The sequence below is a fragment of the Typopeltis vanoorti genome, chromosome 4, assembly GCF_054136105.1.
Source record: "Typopeltis vanoorti isolate ZY-2024b chromosome 4, IOZ_Tvanoo_1.0, whole genome shotgun sequence".
Taxonomy (NCBI): Eukaryota; Metazoa; Arthropoda; class Arachnida; order Uropygi; family Thelyphonidae; genus Typopeltis; species Typopeltis vanoorti.
Window position 1 is genome coordinate 18,567,015 of NC_143552.1, and position 21,352 is coordinate 18,588,366.

At 35.3% G+C, this 21,352-nt stretch overlaps 1 protein-coding gene across 1 annotated transcript in view; it reads right to left on the reverse strand.

The window, feature by feature from the left end:
* Positions 1 to 16,589: 16,589 nt before the first annotated feature.
* Positions 16,590 to 21,352, reverse strand: part of LOC150107137 (small ribosomal subunit protein mS39-like) — an 82,716-nt gene continuing 77,953 nt past the window's right edge. Inside the window, exons 4-5 of the mRNA XM_090391633.1 lie at positions 16,786 to 16,831; positions 16,590 to 16,694 (exon numbers count right to left, since the gene is read on the reverse strand). Of these exons, the coding sequence (XP_090247759.1) occupies positions 16,590 to 16,694; positions 16,786 to 16,831 (151 nt within the window). The remainder of the gene's footprint in view (positions 16,695 to 16,785; positions 16,832 to 21,352) is intronic.

The window sequence follows — 21,352 nt, forward strand, 5'->3', positions numbered from 1 at the left end:
TTCCTCTCCCATTCTGTGTAAGTGACAATACAACCTGAGATTAGCTCTGCTGATGAATTCCTGAATGCTGACAATATCAAGTTCTTTCCTAATATGCTCATTTTTAATATGATATTGCCATTGATGCCATCTGTTCACGCCCCTAATCTTTCTCAAGACTCTCACATCTGCGGACTCTAGTCTTTGGTCAAGTGTTTTACTTCTGACCCAGCTCTCAGATCCATAAGTTAAAACTGGTTTGAACACCGTCTTGCATACAGCTAATTTATTGTTGAGACAAATTTCTCTTTTATTCCATATGAATTTATTCAATTGACTTCATACCATACCAGCTTTGTTGATTCTGTTGTCTATTTCCATATTTAATTTACCATCTTCACTAAAAATCGTGTCTAAGTAGCTGAAATGTTTTACTTGTTCCACAGGTTCTCCATTCACAACACAGTTCACATTTTCAAAGATTCTGCCTATTTTCATTGTCTTTGTCTTTTTATTGCTAACCTTCATACCATATTTCTTACAACAGTTATTCACTTTAGTCAGGGAATCTTGCAGACTTATAGCAGATTTATTTAGAAGTATAACATCATCAGCATAAAGCAAAGAGCTGACATTAACATCTCCAATTTTGATATCAGGCTTAATACCACTCTCCTTCATAATGTGGTCCATATAGATAATGAATAACAGAGAAGATAATGCACATCCTTGTCTCACCCCAGATTTAACATTAAACCACATTCCTGTACTTCCTTCAATTCTAACTGCTGACTTACAACTCAAATAAAGACTAAGTATTGCTTGATATAATGCCCTATTGACACCGTATAACAGTAACGTGTTGAATAGCTTCTCTCTTGGCACCTTGTCATATGCCTTTTCCAGGTCGACAAAACTTAAACACAGATCTTTGTTATATTTCCATGATTTTTCAGCTATCTGTCGTAAAGTGAAGATCTGATCCTGACAACCTCTATCTGGCCTGAATCCAGCTTGTTCTTCACCAAGCTTTTCTTCCAAAATCCTTCTCAAATGTTTCTCAAGTATACTTGCAAAAATCTTACCAGGAACACTCAATAGGAAAATACCTCTATAATTCTCACATTGTTTTATTTCCCTTTTTATGAGTACTATGAGAGCTCTACTCCAATCATCGGGAATTCGTAACTCTCTCCAGGCATTCTGAACTATGCCGTGCAGCCACTGTAAGACTTTTATACCACCATACTTAAGGCATTTCTGGTCGAATATCATCTACTCCTGCCTGCCTTTCCACATTTCAAGCCTTTGATGGCTTTTTCTACTTCAAGTAAGGATATGTATTCCTGACTGCATGCCTGGTCAGTGCTTTTTATCACTGAGCTGTCATCACTGCTTGTTTCTTTTAGCAACTTTTCGAAGTAATTACTCCATACTTCAAGGATATCTTTTCTTCTGTTTTCATGTCACCTTTATCATCTTTAATTCCTTTTACTGCACTCTTTCCTCCATTTCTAAGCTTCTTCAACAACCTCCAGAATATTTTACCACCTTCTTGATATTTATCTTCTATGTTATTGCCAAAGTCATCCCATGACTATTGTTTTGCTAGTTTTACCTAGTGTTTAGCTTTCTTACATTTGTTTCTGTATTCTCTAAGAGCACAACCTGACTTATTTGACAGGAACTTTTGATATGCTTTCTTCTTTTCTTTCCCTGCCTCTTTAACTTCCTGCATCCACAAGGGAGTTCTGATTTTTTTATCCTTGTACACAACCTCACCACATGCCTCTCTGGAAGAATCAATCAATGTTTTCTTCAGAGTTTGCCACTGAATCTCCAAGGTTTGATTCCTGTTCTCAAACTCTTTCATTGTTTTTTCAATAATCTTTGTGTATTTTAGTCTACAGTTTACATCTGAGAGCTGCTCAACTTTTATTCGCTTTAAAACTTTCTTGCATTATTATTATTCGACACCTCCAGGGAGTCCAAGGACTCATCGAGGGAGGGCACCTACACCACAATTTTGTCTCCACCATTCAATCACCAACAGACTACAAGTACACCAAAGCCATCTACTGCCGACCACCACTGGTATTTCCACAGAGAATCACAAACATCCATGCCCACGGCAGAATTCAAACTCGCAGCCTTTGCCTGGAGAGTGGATGCGCTGCCCACTCGGCCAACCAGCCGGCATTTCATTCTTTTCAAAATGAAATTCAATTTTATCCTGCTCAAGACTAAATAGTGATCACTTCCAATTTCAAATCCTCTGTACACTCTGGTGTCCTGCACGAGGGAGAAAACATCACTATCAACAATAACATAGTCAATGAGACTTTTCTTATTTCTAGCCTTTTCTCATGTGAATTTGTGCACATTTTTATGTTGGAACATGGTGTTTGTAATAACCAGTCCATGTCCTGAGCAGAAATCAAAAAAGGTATTTGCCATTTATTATTAGCTTTGCTCTTTTCTTCAAATTTTTCCAAAACATTTTTTTATGTCTGACAATCTTTTCCTACTCTGCTATTTAGATCCCCAACAAGGACCAACTTTTCCTTTTTCATTGTGTCAGTTGCTTTCTCTAAAGTCTCAAAAAATTCCTCCATTTCTACCTTAGTAGAACCTTCTGTGGGACCATAGGCACAAATAAGTCTCATTGTCCAGTTCCCCATTCTCATATTTGTTCACATCACTCTTCTTGATACTGCCTGCCATTCAAGAAGATTAGCCTCATATTTAGTGTTGAATACTATAGCTACTGCTTCTTTTCCTTGATTGTTATTGCCTGAATATAACATTTTGTATTTATTGCTCAGAAAGATCTCACCTTTTTGTCTTTTTTGTTTCAGTCACCCCTATTATGTCAATCTGGTACTTATCTAATTCCTCAGCTAGCTCCATTTCTTTGCCATTCACGCTTCTTATGTTGATAGTACCGATCTTTAACTCCGGTGAAATTGAGTTGGGGTTTGCTTTCAGATTTGTTCCAGTAGCTGAATTTTTGCTGATCGCCCTGGTTCCCTTGCGAAAACAACGGGGGCCTTGTTTAACCGGGCGATGCCCCAGCCGGCATGAAATTCTGTCATGTTGTACCATCATTCTGTATTTTAGTTTAAACCAATAAGAATACAATTTGGTCGGCTAAATCCCAAATTACCAGCCCATCCTCGTTCGTTCAGTATCCAGGTGGATACTCGACAGGTGCACTAAGAGAAGGTGAGGATTGGACATTAGGTCAGAAGCCCTGGTCGGTTCTCCACATTCCTTTAAAGGCTATGTGGACGTCTCCTCTCAGTTATACAGCTTTGACCCTTAAGCACCCCTTATGAACCGAACCAATTAGTTAGAAATCTGGAAGCTTCAAAATCAGCTAGCATCTAATTCTGCAGCCACTTTTGATTGCACAAACACCAAGTACTGTGGTTGCAAGGAAAACTGTCGGGGCCATATACTTGACCAGGGATGTCCCACTCGCGGCCCTGGACTATTAGCAATGAGGCCCCATAAGATCTTAAACTTTTAACATTATTATGTGATGCAAATGTATGCTGTCTTTCTTTCCATTTTGATACAGGAATTTGAGAATAGAGTTCAAGATTTCAGAAAAAATGATAAATTTTTTTTGTATATTTGCAACTCCATTTTCAGTTGTCATAAATGCATTGCCTTTGAATTTTCAAATGGAATGTATAGAGTTACAATCACATATTGAACTCAAATTAAAATCTGATAATGTTTGTTTGCTAGATTTTTATAAGACCTATTTTCCCAGAAAAAATATCCTTCGCTTCACAATCGCGCTTTATTCGTTTCATCCCTTTTTGGTGGTACGTACATTTATGAACAACTATTTTCAACAATGAAACATACGAAGAATAAAGTTAGATCAAAAATTTTTGACGAGAACCTTGAGAGCCCACTATGAATTGTAACACTTCCATCGAACCAAACATCAATGTTTGGTTCGATGGAAGTGTTTACATTATTTCATGTAAACAAGGCCAAATATCTCACTTGATTTTTTTGTGTTTATGCTGCTCTCTTTTTTTAATGTTATAATAAAATTTTTTTTAAAAATAATTTACTATTGAAAATACAATATATACATACAATTTACTATTGAAATTGAAAATCAGAACTTGCTCCCTTTGCTGGATACACTTCATCACACATCTTCCCTCCGGCTGTCTATTCTTCACTGTTTACCACAAACCTACCCTTACCACCCAATATATACATGCTAACTCATATCACTACCCTTCACAAAAATTTGGAGTCATTAACGACCTCAAAAACAGGGCTATAACAATTTGTTCTAATGAACAAGCTCTTAAACAAGAATTAAAAAGTATTAGCAATACATTTATAAATAATGGCTATAGCAAAAATAATATTAATAAAGTTCATAAAACTTCATCAAAAAATAATATAGATTACAGTAAAACCATAGCCACTCCATACATTAAAGGGTCATCAGAAAAAATTAATAGAATCCTACACCATTATAATCTTAATGCCACTTTTAAACCACCTTTAAAATTAAAAAACATATTCAACTCCTCTAAGGATCCTCTTCCCCCCATTGACACATACTGGAGTTTATTGCATCTATTGCACCTGTAACTTACCTTATATTGGGGAAACTGAACGTACAATCCCTATCCTAAAAAGAGCACAAACGACACATTCAATTTAACAATTTTGGTGAAGCAGGCCTCTCAGATCACACTGTTAACACACTACACCAAATTGATTGGAAAAGTACTTGCTCGTTACATCATAATGGTGGCATAAAAATTCCAAGAATTTGGATGGCACATATTCAGCCCACTTTGTTTCCAGCAAACCCTAACTTTAGAACTGTAAACAATTTTTCAGTTTTTATTGGCCACTATCCATGCCAGTTGATTGTAATTTATGTCATCATCATCAAATTCCTGCCATCTACTATCATATCCTGTACACCATCAAGAGGTGTACAGGATATGATAGTACTACATGAAAAATTTATCATTACTAACTTCCTATCTACAATTTTCCTCCAAATCAGTCTGTTACTTGTCAAGCCTCCAACATTATCAGATCTTATATTTCTATTGTAAAGATAATCATAATTAAAATTCTGAATATTTTAACGAATTGTTCATGTTAAAATGTTTATTAGTTTTAGTTTCATAACATGCATTGTCAGCACTTGCGATGTGCCTGTTATTGAAATTGTTTTTTTTTAAAAATGATATGTAAAGAAGTTAAAAAAAATTTGTATTACTGTATTACAAATGTTGATATCATGTTTAATACCACTTTCCTTCATAATGTGATCCATATAGATAATGAATAACAGAGGGGATAATGTACATCCTTGTCTCACACCAGATTTAACATAAAACCATCTTCCTGTACTTCCTTCAATTCTAACTGCTGACTTACAACTCAAATCAAGACTAAGTATTGCTTGATATAATGCCCCATTGACATCATATAACTGTAGCGTATTGAATAGCTTCTCTCTTGGCACCTTGTCATATGCCTTTTCCAAATTGACAAAACTTAAATACAGATTTTGTTATATTACCAAGCTTTCTCGACTATTTGTTGTAAAGTGAAGATTTGATCCTGACAGCCTCTATTTGGCCTGAATCAAGCTTGTTCTTCGCCAAGCTTTTTTCCACAATTCTTCTCGTAGTTTCTCAAGTATACTTGCATAAATCTTGCCAGGAACACTCAGTAGGTAAATACCTCTATAATTCTCACATTCAGTTATATTTCCCTTTTTATATATGAGTACTATGAGAACTCTACTCCAATCATCAGGAATTTGTCCCGCTGTCCAGGCTTTCTGAACTATGCAGTGTAGCCACTGTAAGACTTTTATACCACCATACTTCAGCATTTCAAGGTCGAATATTATCTACTCCTGCTGCCTTTCCACATTTCAAGCCATTGATGGCTTTTTCTACTTCAGGTATGGATATGTATTCCTGACTGCATGCCTGGTCAGTGTTTTTTATCACTGTTCTATCACTCCTTGTTTCATTTAGCAATTTTTCGAAGTAATTCCCCCATAGTTCAAGGCTTTCTTTTTCTCTCATTTTTACCTTTATCATTACTAACTACTTTTATAGCACTCTTTCCTACATTTCTAAGCATTTTCAACAACCTCCAGAATATCTTACCGCATTCTTGATATTTACTTTCTATGTTCTTGCCAAAGTCGTCCCATGAGTTTTGTTTAGCTAGTTTTACACAGTGTTTAGCTTTCTTACATTTGTCTCTCGATCAAGTGTTTATTTTGCTTTATATTAAACTAAAGTTTTACTCTAACATGGTAGTTGTTTCTATAATTTTCAAGAGCACAAGCTGACTTATTTGCCAGGAAAGTTTGATATACTTTCTTCTTTTCCTTCACTGCCTCTTTAACTTCCTGTGTCCACCATGGAGTTCTGATTTTTCTATCCTTGCAAATAACCTCACCACATGCCTCTCTGGTTGAATCAATCAGTGTTTTCTTCAAGGCTTGCCACTGAAGAAACTTTTATACCACCATACTTCAGCATTTGAGTTTATGTTTATGTCTGAGAACAGCAACCAAGGTTTGTTTGCTGTTCTCAAACTCTTTCATTTTTTCATCAATAATGTTTATGAATTTTAGTCTACAGCTCACATTTGAGAGCTGCTCAAATTTTATTTGCTTTAAAACTTTCTTATATGTTATTCTTTTCAATATGAAATTCAATTTTATCCTGCTTAAGACTAAATAGTTCACTTCCAATTTCAAATCCTCTGTACACTCTGGTGTCCTGCACCAGAGAAAAAACATCGCTATCAACAATAACATAGTCAATGAGACTTTTCTTATTACTTGCCTCTTCTCTCCATGTGAATTTGTGCACATTTTTATGTTCGAACATGGTGTTAGTAATAACCAGTACATGTCCTGAGCAGAAATCCAACAGCTATTTGCCATTATTATTAGCTTTGCTCTTTTCTCCAACTTTTCCCAAAATATTTTTGTATGTCTGACAATTATTTCCTACTCTACTATTTAGATCCCCAACAAGGACCAACTTTTCCTTTTTCCTTCTGTCAGTTGCTTTCTCTAAAGCATCAAAAAATTCCTCCACTTCTACCTTAGTAGAAGCTTCTCTGGGACCATAGGCACAAATAAGTCTCATTGTCCAGTTCCCCATTCTCATATTTGTTCACATCACTCTTCTTGATACTGCCTGCCATTCAAGAAGATTAGCCTCATATTTAGTGTTGAATACTATAGCTACTGCTTCTTTTCCTTGATTGTTATTGCCTGAATATAACATTTTGTATTTATTGCTCAGAAAGATCTCACCTTTTTGTTTTTTTTGTTTCAGTCACCCCTATTATGTCGATCTAGTACTTATCTAATTCCTAAACTAGCTCCATTTCTTTGCCATTCAGGCTTCTTATGTTAATAGTACCGATCTTTAACTCTGGTGATGTTGAATTGGGGTGTGTTTTCAGATTTGTTCCAGTAGCTGACTTTTCGCTGTTCGTCCTGGTTCCCTTGCGAAAAAAACAATAGGATCCTTGTTTAACCAGGCGACGCCCCAGCCAGCATGAAATTTTGTCATGTTGTACCATCATTTTGTATTTTGGTTTAGGCCAACAAGTTCAGTATCCAGGTAGATACCCGACAGGTGCACCATGTGAAGGTGAGGATTGGACATTAGGTCAGAAGCCCTGGTCAGTTCTCTGCATTCCTTTAAAGGCAATGTGGAGGTCTTCTCTCAGTTATATAGCTTTGACCCTTAAGCACCCCTAATTTATATGTATACTTATATAAGTAATTTTTTATATTTATTCATTATTTATTTTTTTTTTCCTTTTTTGTAAACATGTTGCTCTCCAGCTTAATTTAATTTTGTAACCTAATAGATAATAATAATAATAGGACTCTAGCTTTGATGTAGTAATTTTTTTTTTTTTCACCAGAGGTCAGGCCAATAGTTGTAATGGTTGGTCCTTTACGTTAGCATGCCAAGTAGATTGTAGTGCAGCTTGTTTCTTTGTATATATGTGTATACTCCAGATGATACACTGGATAGTATGTTTACGAGGCTGTCTCCTCTCTCAGTGCATGTATTTCCATTTTATCTTTTCCTCACCACATACAATGGTTTACAATATAAAATGTACATATATACATTTTATATGCCACCAAGAGGAATTCGTCAATTCCTCTTGACTCAATGTGGCCCAGGCAAGTCAAAAAGGTTGGACACCCATGTATTAGACAGATGACTGCCTTCCCTCTGTCTGGATAGTATGTTTACGAGACTGTCTCCTCTCTCACTGCATGCATTTCCATTTTATCTTTTCCTCACCACAGACAATGGTTTATAATGCAAAGAAATGTGACTTTCCTGTAGATCACAAATTCTCTCACACAAAATAGTTCAAAATCATAAAAAACAAAGAAAAAAAAGCCAACCATAAAACTCCGAACAACCCATCAATATTAATTCTTATCAAAAAAAAAAGTATCTACATCTGCTTCACCAACATCTAGCTTAAACAATAATATAAACAATGTACACCTAAGGTCATCTAAACCAGAACCCAATCAGAAACGCATCAGAACCCCAATTAGCAAACTCAACAACCACTGCCCAATCAACAATTCAAACATATTACAGAGTTCTTTCCAATACAAGTGCAGTATTTATGCATTCATCAGAACTGACATATCATGCCAGATATTGCGAAACCTCAAAACCCTCCCCGTTTGATTTGTTTTAGCTCAAAGTTTTCCTAACAAACAAAATCTGCCCTTTACATATGCTCTCTCTCTCTGTTGCTTTCCAAACTCCATTAACCACTCTGATTTCAATTATCTCTCTCTCTCTCTCTAAAGTTCAAATTTCTACAATCAAAATACCCCAACCAATAGCAAGTTCTTGGGAACTTCAACATTCATGACTCATATTGGATTTTCTTCTCCAGTTTCCCAGATCAAACAGGCAGGGATGCCAAGGTGTTTGCCATTCATCTCCCTACAAGAATACCTGACAACCCCTTCAATTTTCCAACATACTTGACCTCTTCCTTACAATCTCCCCTTCCAGATATAATGAGGATATCAGTTCTCCTCTTGGTAATTCAGATCACAACCCCTGCCCAAATGGCAGTTGCTCCTTCTGGTCCTTTGCCAAGGCCATCAGGTGCAATTTTACCCACCCAGGTTTCCACTTCTCTCAACATCGTGATGGTACTGTAGTTATGTAAAGACAAGACTGACTTACTGGCATCACTCTTCTCTTCCAATTGCTACAGTGATGACCTGGGCAAAGTTCTGTCAACTGCACCAAGAACTGCTCTCTTCTTGTCAACCATAGTCTTTTACCAGAAAGAAATCTAAAGAATCCTTAATAATCTGAATACAAATAAGACATCTGGTCCTGATGGTTTGCCACCTATTGTGTTAAAAACTGTACTCCAGAACTTAACACTTATTCTGTACTGCCTTTTCAATCTATCCTAGTCAACTGGATTCTACCCCACAATAAGCAAATAAGCCCACCATCCAGCCCATTCCAAAGAAAGGTGATAAAAGTCAACCAATGAACTACTGGCTAATTGCTGCCACGTCTGTTCTCTCTAAAATTAAGGAGAAGGTTATCAGCAACAACTCTTGAACCACTAGATACCTACCAACTAATCAGTAACCAACAGTATGGATTCTGCCACCAGAGATCTACAGCTGATCTAGCTTTCACCACTCACCTCTGGAGTGAAGCCATGGAAAAATTTGGAGAATCTCATATGGTTGCCCTATGGTCTGCCTTTCACACACTACAACTGCATCAACAGCTTTCTCACTGGTCACTCACCACGTGTCATGGTGGATGGTTTCCTCTCCACAATTTCGACACCAATGTAGGAATACTCCAGGTTCCATTCTTTCACCCCTCCCTTCCTCTTGTATATAAATGACCTACTCTCACAGACTTCCCATCCCATCCATAGCTTTGCTGATGAAAGTACACAACATTCCTCGTTTTCATTTGAGAAACCTTGTGGTGCTCAAATATTAGTATCCTCAAGATCCATCACAACCAGTGTCCTGAACTCCGAACTCTTAGCCACATCCCAATGTTTGAAGGACAGCTTTAAAGATTCAATGCCACCAAAACTCAGTACTGTCTGAGCTCTCACAAGAAAGAGCTTGCATTCCTCCACCCATCTTCAATAATAACAAGATATCCAAACATGATCACACTTTCCTTCTTGGATTGTCATCATTGACCTATACCTCTGATCATTCCTGACACAAACACATTTCACCTACAGCTTCTGCAGCTCTCAAAAAACTTGGTGTACATTTTGCAAAAGACACACCTTCACAGCTAACTCTATATAAATCCATCCAACCATGAAATAATATTACTCCCATATTTTGGGCGAAAGTTAATGTGAATTTATGTGAAATTAATGGCATTTATGTGAAGTTAAGATATCTGGTCCTTATGGTATGTCACCTATTGTGTTAGAGCAATATTTACCACTGTGGGGTGTATGCCCCAGGGGCAATTTGAATATTTTGGGTGACCAATTAGAAAATGATGTTGCATTCGTCACCTCATCACCAATATAGTCACTACTAATCACCACTGTCAGTGATAAATTATCTATGTTGCAACCCTGACTCTCCAAGAAAAAAAAAGCTCTGGTGACACTAGTACAGGCAGTCAACATAAATACTCGGTGGTGTAAGTGTGTTGAGGCTAGATCATAGCATCTGTTACTTCTGAAAAGTAAATAGTGCCAATTTAACTTTGTGGCGTTTTTGTTGTTAAAACAACAAGGCAAGTCTGTTAAATTTTTTTATGTATCAATGTTTGTTTATGCTGGAAGGCATTTTTTTTATGTAACATTTTTACATGTTGTTAGTTTTCTGGGTACCCAACAGTTGCACTACTATCAATTTAAATAAAATGAACACTTTGCTACAATTGTATTCGGTTCGTTTGACAGCTGAAAACAAACTTAATCTCTCATATTTCATTGTTTCTTTTTCTCTGCTTGTGATGGTAGGCTTTTAAAATTTTACTTTTATATTATTTTAACTTTTTATTTATTATATGTTTGTAGTAGTATAAATTCATGTTATACACTATTAATTTCCTTGTATAATTCACACATGTGTACAGTATACTTTATAAACCTATTTTTTTCCTTTCAACCCCATGTATAAAATGAGTAGTGCAAGGAAGAAAAAAGTTCGTCAGTATTCAGATGAGTATTTGAAGTTCGGTTTCATACTCACTGCTAGGATGAATGGTCACCATTCTGTCTATTGTGTGAACACTGTTTGACCAATGCAAAAAAGGTCATCTCAAAGCACATTTGAAGGTGAAACAAAGCACTTGTATGAACAATGATTTGAACCAAATTAAGTCTCTAAAGGAGAAGTTTGAGAAAATATCAACAAGAGATTCATTGTTCTCTGTACAAACTGCTATCCAAAATCATACTCTTGAAGCTAGTTATGAAATTTCTCTGCTCATAGCTAAATCAGGAAAAAATCAAACTATAGGGGAAGATTTAATTAAGTTAGCAACATCAACTTTTCTCAAAACAGTTCTGGAGAAAGATGACAAAAATGTCAAAGGAATACCAATGAGCAATAACACTGTTAGAAAAAGAATAGATGAGATGGCTAAAGACGAGGAAACAAAACTTGTTGAAAAGTTGAGATCAAGGAAATTCTCAATACAGATGGATGAATCAACTGTAAGAGAGGCTGTATTGATGGCCGATGTAAGATATGTTGACAATGGTGAATTTTACTGAACAGATGTTGTTCTGCGAAGCATTTTGAAAACCACCACTACTGCCATTGATATATATAATAAACTCAAAAATGATTTAGATGAAGCTCAAATATCAATGAAAAATATTACATCTCGTGCTAGAGATGGTGCTCCTGTTATGATAGGCAAGAAACGTGGCTGTTTAAAATTAATGAAGGATGACAATCCTGAAATGCTGCTTGTGCATTGTGTTATTCAAAGAGAAAATTTAGTTTCGAAAAAAACTTTCACCTGTTCTAAATGAGATCTTGACCATGAGACAAATCACTAGCATCCAACACCTACATTTCATTCACAAAAAATACCAAACAACATAAAGAGTGTATGCTAATCTCACTCTCTGCATAATAGCTAACCCCCAGGCTTCTAAATAGGTGGGATTAGCATGGCTTAATCAACTAATCATCATTATCCAATCACTACAGCAAACTTGTAATTCCAGGGCACAATACCTTAACCGATAATTATTACTATTATTATTACATAACATTCTGTACTAACCAAAAATATATGTGAGTAGTCTAAATGTAAATAGGCTGTATGATAATGATAACACTTTGTCAAATTAAAAAAAAAACTATTATTATTATTATTGAATTGTATCGTGAATTGTGTGCTGTATTACTGTGTTGTAATAGTGTATATAATGTATAAATATTTAGCTAGTTAAAAATGTATATTCATATTTATACAAAAAAAAAATTTTAATGTACCTTACATTTTGTACTGAATCTTTGTATACTCTACAGAAAATATACTGATATGTTTCATTGCACATATGCAAATACTCTGTACAATAATAATCCTTGTCACTGTAAAAAATATTATTAACAATTTTTATTATTGTTATTATTATTACTAATTACATGTATTAATTCTACTTACTGTAACAAAAAAAGTATTTGGCAATGAAACTTTTGTCATGGTGTTAAAAAAAGTGCAACTATTCTAGAAGAACTACAAGATTATCACTGATATTGTTATTAAAAAAATTATTATTCAATTACATATATCAATTATACCTATTGTAAAAAATGTTTGTATTACAGTGTTAATTTTGTTTATACACTTTTGTGTACATGAAATTTCTTTGAGGGAGAATAAAATATAAAGTACTCAGCAATGAAACTTTTGTATCATGGTGTTAAAAAAAAGTGTAACTATTCTGAAAGACAATAAGATTATCATTGATATTATTAAATAAAAATTATTATTATTATTGTTATACACAGTCAAAACAAGATATCATGCAAACAACAATTTGACTGATGATACGGAGCATTTCAGATTCTACCCAAGAATCTAAGAATAGTCTGCCAGGTAGCATCATAAAATATGGATTGTTCCAAGTAATGCCTTCTTTTGTAGATCATATGTGGTCACTTCGCTCATGTTTAATTCTTGTAAATAGTTGGATAGCTTTTTCGAAATTGCCCCAAGTGCACCAATAACTATTGGGATGACTTTGGTGTGTGTAAGCCACAGCCAGCCAACTTTGATTTCCAGATCTCGATATTTGGTAATTTTTTACAGATCTTTGTTGTTAATGTTGTAATCACTGGGCACGGCGATATCAATAATCGAAACTTGTCGATGCTCAATAATTATGATGTCAGGTTTATTGTGTTTCAAATGCCGATCAGTTTGTATTCTAAAGTCCCAGAGAATTTTTGCTGTTTCATTTTCCAATAGTTTCTATTTTATGCTGCAATCAATTATCAGAAGCAGGAAAGCCATATTTTTTGCATACATGACAATGCATTATTTTGGCCACTTGATCATGGCGATATTCAGAATCAGTTTGAGCTATCCTGCTGCAGGCATTGATTACATTTTCTGCAGTCTCATCATTCTGATCACATAATCTGCATTTGCTGATTTATTATTGAGCTGTTAGCATAAATCCTTCTGTTTTTTTTTTTAATATATCCATATTGTTTTCCATAATATATCCTTTTCTCAGTATCTCAAAGAAATTGGCTGTGCAAGGGTTTTTTTTTTCCAGCACACATATTTGCCAAATATGTAGAATGAACGATGCAAGGAAAATAAAAATGCTGCTTTTGGGGTGATTGCAGGAAAGAACAAAAAAGGAACACCAAACAGAGAAGGGCAATGACATTGTCAAATGGTGCAGAAACTCTATACACAAACTGAGTCAGCTTGCACAAAATAGAATGCAATGGAAGAATCATATCAAGATGGCATCAGACCTATGGTTGTTGTCGATGATGATGATATTGGTTATTTTGCTTCCTTTTTGTAATCAGATTTGTTTCCTGTTGCTTTTAGAAGGCCCTCTTGTGTAATTGCTTGAAGCATTTGCTCAGAGTTATTGTCGATGTAACTTTTTAAACTAATTTCTTCTTCTTCCACAGTCTCTCACTTGCAACAGACCCCGTCCACCTATTCTCTTTGGTAAGTACAACCAGTCAACATCACTTCGTGGATGTGATGTATAGTCATTAATTTTCTAGTTTTGCAGTCCAATTTGTCCAGGTCTTTTTTTCCAATCTATCATGACAGTTGTGTATTGGATCAATTATTGTTATTATTGGAGAATATGGATTTGGATCATAAAATATTAATGTGGTTAAGAGGATGGCTGACTGACAGATATCAAGGAGTGGTATATGGGGGATGTGAGTCTGCAAAATTTAAGGTAATTTAAGGTAACTGATCCACTTTTATTCAAGCTATACATGAATGATTTGGGGAAGGATTTGACAGATGACATACAGCTGTTTGCTGATGAGACAATGATAGGTAGGGTAATCAGGAATGCTGCTGATATGCAGTACTTGTCGAATGATTTGAATAGGCTGGAAATGTGGGCATGGAAAAATGGATGTCAGTAAATGTAAAGTCATGCATTTTGGCATGATTAGCTATCCAATGTTGTATTATATTGGTGAGATTGTGCTAGAAAAAACTGATTGGGCTAGGGATTTTGGAGTGTTAGTAGATAGGAAGTTGAAGTTCAGGAACCATGTAGCAAAGATCGCAAATACAACTCAAAAGATAACTGAAATGCTGAAACTAACGCTCACATGCAAAAATACGGATATCATTTCGCCGCTTTACAAAGCTTTGATAAGACCTTGCTTGGAATATTGTGTGCAGGTCTGGTCTCCTGGTTTCCATTGCACAGAGTGCAAAGGAGAGTAATGAGAATGATATCACGATTGTGGAATACTGTTTATGAAGACACTAGCAAACAGGAGAAAGAGGGATTGAGATGTACAAACTTTTGAAAGAGTCATACAGGATCTCAGTTGATGGAAATTTTCATTTTATGAAAGGACAAGAGGGCATCCTTGGAAGTTGAGAATGAATGCTGCTAAGGAGAAGGTAAGAGCCAGATTTTTCTCTCATACAGTGGTGTGTGATCAGAATGGACTGCCATTGGATGTTGTGTGTGCAAGAAGTGTGAATGAACTGAAGAATAAGAATGGCAGCTGGTGCGTGTTGTATGTGGCCTCCCTCGATGAGTCCATGACTCTCTGGAGCTCTCTCTTAATAATGATTATTATTATTACTTTGGGTGCCAAGAGACTCATTGTGGGAGGCCCATGCAATCAGCAACACGTCTATCATAATGAACTTTGAAGCTCTTTACACCACCTGTATTCACAATGCAGACTAACCATGTTGCTAATCTCTGATTACAACTCCAACGATGCATTCCGCTCACTAAGAACTCTCCATGTAAAAAAATCTACTCTTTGCACCCTTCTTTACCACATCTTTATACAACTTCCATGGATGGCCTGTTGTTATAACATCCACTCTTTTTTATAATTCCTTCTGTATTAATCTGTAGAATCCCTTAATTAACTTGAAGGTCTGTAATCCACACTCCTTAATACTCTTAATAACAAACACTCCAGAGTCCTGATAACTCTTTGATCATTCATCTTTGGACTCTCTGTAGTTTCCACATCACAATGAAAACTAGGTGACAAAATCTGAGTCCATATGTGGTCTGACCAATGCCTCATATAAACACCAATCTAAGCTGATTCAGCTGCCATCAGCTATATAACACAAAATGATATGTTTGCTAACAATGGCAGGAAGAGAAGCATTTTAAATTCAACACTTCTCCTGAATGCAGAAGTTGTAAATGATCTATTTAAAAAACCTCCAGATTGATTCTGATGGCATGGGAAGATCAGCTGAGATCACTGCTCTAATGAAGGTATCTACCCAAGCCTCAAACCAAAAAACTATAATTCCCCCTGTGAAATGCTGAAACATCATCCAAATCTGAACAAGAATAATGGATTAATCATTCCAAAAATTTGGAGGACCCATCTTCAACCCGTAGAGAATCCAGAATAACCTCAAACAGAAGAAAATCTTAATACGAGAGGACTTTAGAAATAGTTTTTTTTTTGTCCTCCACCAGAGGTCGGGCTAGATATGTTACTTTCTTAATGATAAGTAAAGTAATAATTCTAACACGTGTTGTGTCTCCATAAATTCTTCACTATGAATACAAAAAACTATAACAGAAATAGATACCAAACTAGTGTCTATTTATGTTAGATGATCACAACTAATGCAACTTCAGGATGTATGTTCACAGCCTATAGAATTTAAGTTTTTCATAATCTAATTATTCATTTTTAAAGCAAAATTCTTTTCATATTACAGAAAGTTTTACAACTTTGAAAACTAGCATTACCTATACTAAAACCAAACTTTTAACATTTTTAAACCTAAATTACAACACATGAAGCTTCACTCTTAATAAATATGAGGACCATTAACTGATCTGCCAACCTTTGCTATATTACTTGTAGGGAGAAGGTAAGGATCATCATGGTATTTATAATGGAAGCCTGTAATATCCTGAAATAAAAAGAAGTACAAATCAATGAATTTGTCAAAATAAGCAAATAATAAGAAACACATGCATTTCATAAACTACTAATGAACATACCTTCTTAACTGTAGAAGCAAGAGCCTTTAAAATATCAGTTGGTCCTCTACGAAGGAAAGAAATTCGAAATAATATGAACAAGAAAATACTTATAGATAATCATAGAATGATAACTATTTGTAATAACATTCTTTCACAGTGGCATTCATTTTCACAACTATACTATACAATTTGTCTAATTTAATATGGTCCTTTCCAAACACACAGACACACTAAGTGAAAGGTCACTTAAGTTAAACCCAGATAACCGCAAAAGAGACATTCACATTGTCGTATGCCATGTTGGCTGGAGCAATTCCTAGTTTAAATACTGAAAACTCCCAACTCAACATCAGCAGAATTCTGAACAGCCAGAATCACCATTAATTAATTAATTATTAGTTAATTAAATAATTATTAGGCTGAGTAGTTCCCTTTATGGGAATGTATGGCACCATCTCATTCCCCCTCCCCCCCAAAAATAATAATATTTTATCTGGGTTCTGGAACCGGCATAGTGACAAATCAGGCCTATGGCTGGGTCAGTATTCCTGACTATAATCCATGTGTGTCCAAGGGCCGGTTTGCCTGCTTGCAGGATAAACTGGCAGGAAAAAACCTTGCTGTCCACGCCCAAGATCGGCTAACATAGCTATGGCTGAGGAAGATCCTTAAGCTCCTCAATCACTGACGAGAATCGAACCTAGGACACTCCTTCCCCAGGCATATGGTTGCGAAGTGCAAAGCTACTAGGCTAACCGTGCGGACAGAATCACCATAAGAAGTGTCAATGAAAAAGACATGAAATGAGCAGAAAATTTAAAGTAGTACCACACTGACATAACTGGAGTTATGTCAATGTGCTACTTCTTCCAGGTGAGATTCTTCTAAATAACAACTACAAGGTGTTATATTTAGGTAATAATGAAAGAGAGGAAGGAATAGCTAGTGTTTAACACTAAGCATATAGATAATATTCTGAAATGGCAGGCAACATCAACCATTGTCCAGTTCTCCATTTTGGAGAACTGGACAATGAGACTTATTTGTGCTTATGGTTCTACAAAAGGTTATAATAAAGAAGGGAAAATATTTTTCAAGTCATTAGAAAGGACAGCTGACAAACTTATTCCCAACTCTGTTGTTTATTTTACATCATTTGATTTGATTTGATTTGATTTTACATGATTTGATTATACACCCAACCTTCTTCCTGTACCTCTTTTGATTCTGTTGTCTTAAACTCTGTACCACTCAGCATAATGTCCCATTTACATCATATAAATGGATTGAACACGTTTGAAAGAATGAAAAAGGAAATATTAAATTACAAACCATTAGGAAAAAGAAAACCAGGACATCCTCTAAAGAGATTCAACGATGATGACTTCTAAGGCCAAAACAGGCCACGTTAAGCCTAAATCCTTGAAAAGCGTGATGATGATGATGTGTAGTGTTTTTGAAAACTTTTCTCTTTGCACTTTGTCATATGATGAATCTCCGTAGCTCAGTCGGTAAAGATGAAGCCTTTTGGTAGGAAAGACCAGGGTTCGATTCCCTTCCAAGATGTGAGGAACCTTTAACTGGTCTCTTTTGACTAAAGAGTTAGCCAGTCTCGTATGGAGATAGGGAGTTTTCCCTACCCGGAAACTTGGGTTCTTCATTCCCCCAGCACAGACAAAACCAGCCCCATGAACACATGCATCTACAGACATCGGACACAATAGGAGGCATGTGTTCGTGGGGCCGGTTCTTTACAACAGTCACAGTTGTAAAGTCCACAGCTAAAGAACCTCAATGGTTCATGAAAAGCTTAAGACAAGACTCTGTCATATATGCTTTTCCCAGATATACTCAAATACAGATCCTTCTATATGCTTCCATGATTTCTCTCAACTATTTGTCTTAAAAGTGAAAATCCTGACATCCTCTATTCGTCCTTCAATAATTTTTCTTATCCTCTTCTCTTGAGAAGAGGATATGCTTCCATAAATCTTACTGGGACCATTCAGCAAGGAAATTTCCCTGTATATTAAATGAAATGTAATATTAAAACAACTAATATAACCACAAGAACATATCATAAAACCCTTTTACCCTCATGTTTGATTAAACTTAGCCTTGTATACAGTTGCGATTAAATGAATAGAAAATCCTTGCCGCTACAAGATAAAAGAGGGGAAAAGGAAGAAGAAAGCAGTACTAATTTAATAAGGTAACCATTAATTTTTTTCTTGCAGAATGAAATATTTCCATGCTACTATTTTTCCTGAATATAAATTATGGTGGGTGCATCATTTGGATACAGTATTTCTGGACATATAACATATTCAGCAGTTATAAGGGCATTAAGAGGAAGAAGACTGAAATAAAGTTCATGCATCTGCAAACTAAAGTACATGAACAAAGTTCATGTATTTTAGTTTGAAGAATAATTGCTTGGAATTAATTGGTGGCAAGGAGATCTATCTATTTAGATGGCAAACTAACCATGTGCTAATCTCTGATTAGTGGTTAATAAAGAAATCTGTTAATAATGATTATATCTGGAAAAGTAGGAAAGATATCAACACAGCAAAAAGAATCCCTCCAAATTTTTCAAACCAGAAATCAAGAAATCACCAGTTCCTCACAGTTTTGACATCATCTACAAATCAGAATTAATAATGGTGATTTAAATACTTCAAGATGGGTATTCCTTCACATTTTGAAAAAAATCTGAATTATTAAAATAATTAGAATCTGAATAAGTTACACAACACCAAGTCAGGAAAACACAACACTTGAGACTCAACAGCACTGAAATTGGCAGTACAGTCATACCCCAAAGTTACGCGGTAGGTGGGACCAACAAAAAGTGCGTAAGTCAAATTCGCGTAACTCGGGGTATAAGTTTGTATGAATTTATATATACAAACATATAATTGGGACCAAAGGTTTACAAAAACAGCTATATTTTTTAAGAAATATAATCATAATTGTAGTTTTTCATACATAAAAAAAATAAAGTTATTTCGATGTCGATGGTTTCATAACATCTAATAGATTCGTCTGACGGCATAATGCATTTTTCTTGTCACGCAAAATTTCTTCATAGCAAGCTAATGATTTTTTTTATTCCTTGCCCTGTGGCTACAATTCGTTCCTCGTTAGAATCTATGTCCTCCAAATTCTGTAAACCTTTCTTTTATGATTGTTCTTACTGTGGATTCCTGTAGATCGAACTTCTTTGCTAGCTCACAAATTGTCATTCCGGCTTCAAAATCCTTAATAATGTTGAGCTTTGTTTCCAAAGCCAATGTTTTTCTTTTCTTGCTAGCTGTAGAAAAATCGGACTTGATTCTTTTGGACGACATTATTATTTTTTATGTGATAAAATTTTTATCAAGAACATAACATTAAACAATCGCAAGGTTTGTAGACTATAAAAATCGTGCATGAATGGAGACCATGCGAAACACACCAGTGTTTGTTCACAGCATGTGCGACACTGGCAAATGCAGCCAGCGCCGGAAAGATACGACTAGTGGTTAGAGTGAAGTGGGACGGGAATACGTACATATAAGAAACCGCATAACTCCGAATTCACGTAAGTCGTGGTATGCCTGTACATGTTTATTGCACAGGAGGGTAGAGTATGTCTTTGAGATATAAATTCATCTACTACATGCTAATCTTTAAAAATTACATAATGTGTTTCCTCCTTCATCAAACATAAAAATTAAATAAAAATTATGTTATAAAGTCCATATATACAATAATAAAGTATTCAAACACTGATGAATACAAGACAATTGTGATAACAACTGTGTCTCCAATGGAATTGGAGCACCAAGTAGCCAAAGGAAAAAAATTCAAGACCAAATTTTAAGATGAAAGGAGGAGAAACCAAATGGACATGGTAATTAAGGGATAACTATGTGTTATTCATTATTATTCATTATAATACTGAATACAGTTGAAAAATTCTATAATTAAGACTGATGAAACTATCATCATCAGTGTATTACATTTAGAAATTAAAAACCGAACAACAACGAAGGTATGAAGAATGGAGACGCCCCCCCCCCCCCACTGTATGCAGTTGTGAGACAGCTGAGTAAAAATCAATACAATTAAGATCAAATTAAGTGTGCTTGTGCAATTAATTCCTGTTTAGAACTAGAAGAAACAATTACTGTTTAATCAAAAATCTTCACTATAGGATGATGTTTTTCTCTTTGGAATAATTCACATGAATAACTAGAAGCCTTCTTACAAAAAAATCAATATCCTTCATCACAGAATGAAATTCAGAGTAAATAATTGATTCAAATGGACTATATCATCCCTACATGCCCTAGTAAAAAGAAAACTGGATGGTTCCTTGTCAACATCTGTTTTTTTTTTTTTTTTGCAAACTTTCATTCTCTAGCTGTATCTGGTACAACCATAATACTTCTGCCTTCAAAGAAATATGGTATTATTAAATGCTGTTATTATTAAATATGGTATTATTAAATTAAACCTTTCAAAAGCTCATATTATCTGTCCCTAATCCAAACTGTTTTAAAAAAAAAAATCTACAATCAGAGAAATGGTAATTCTG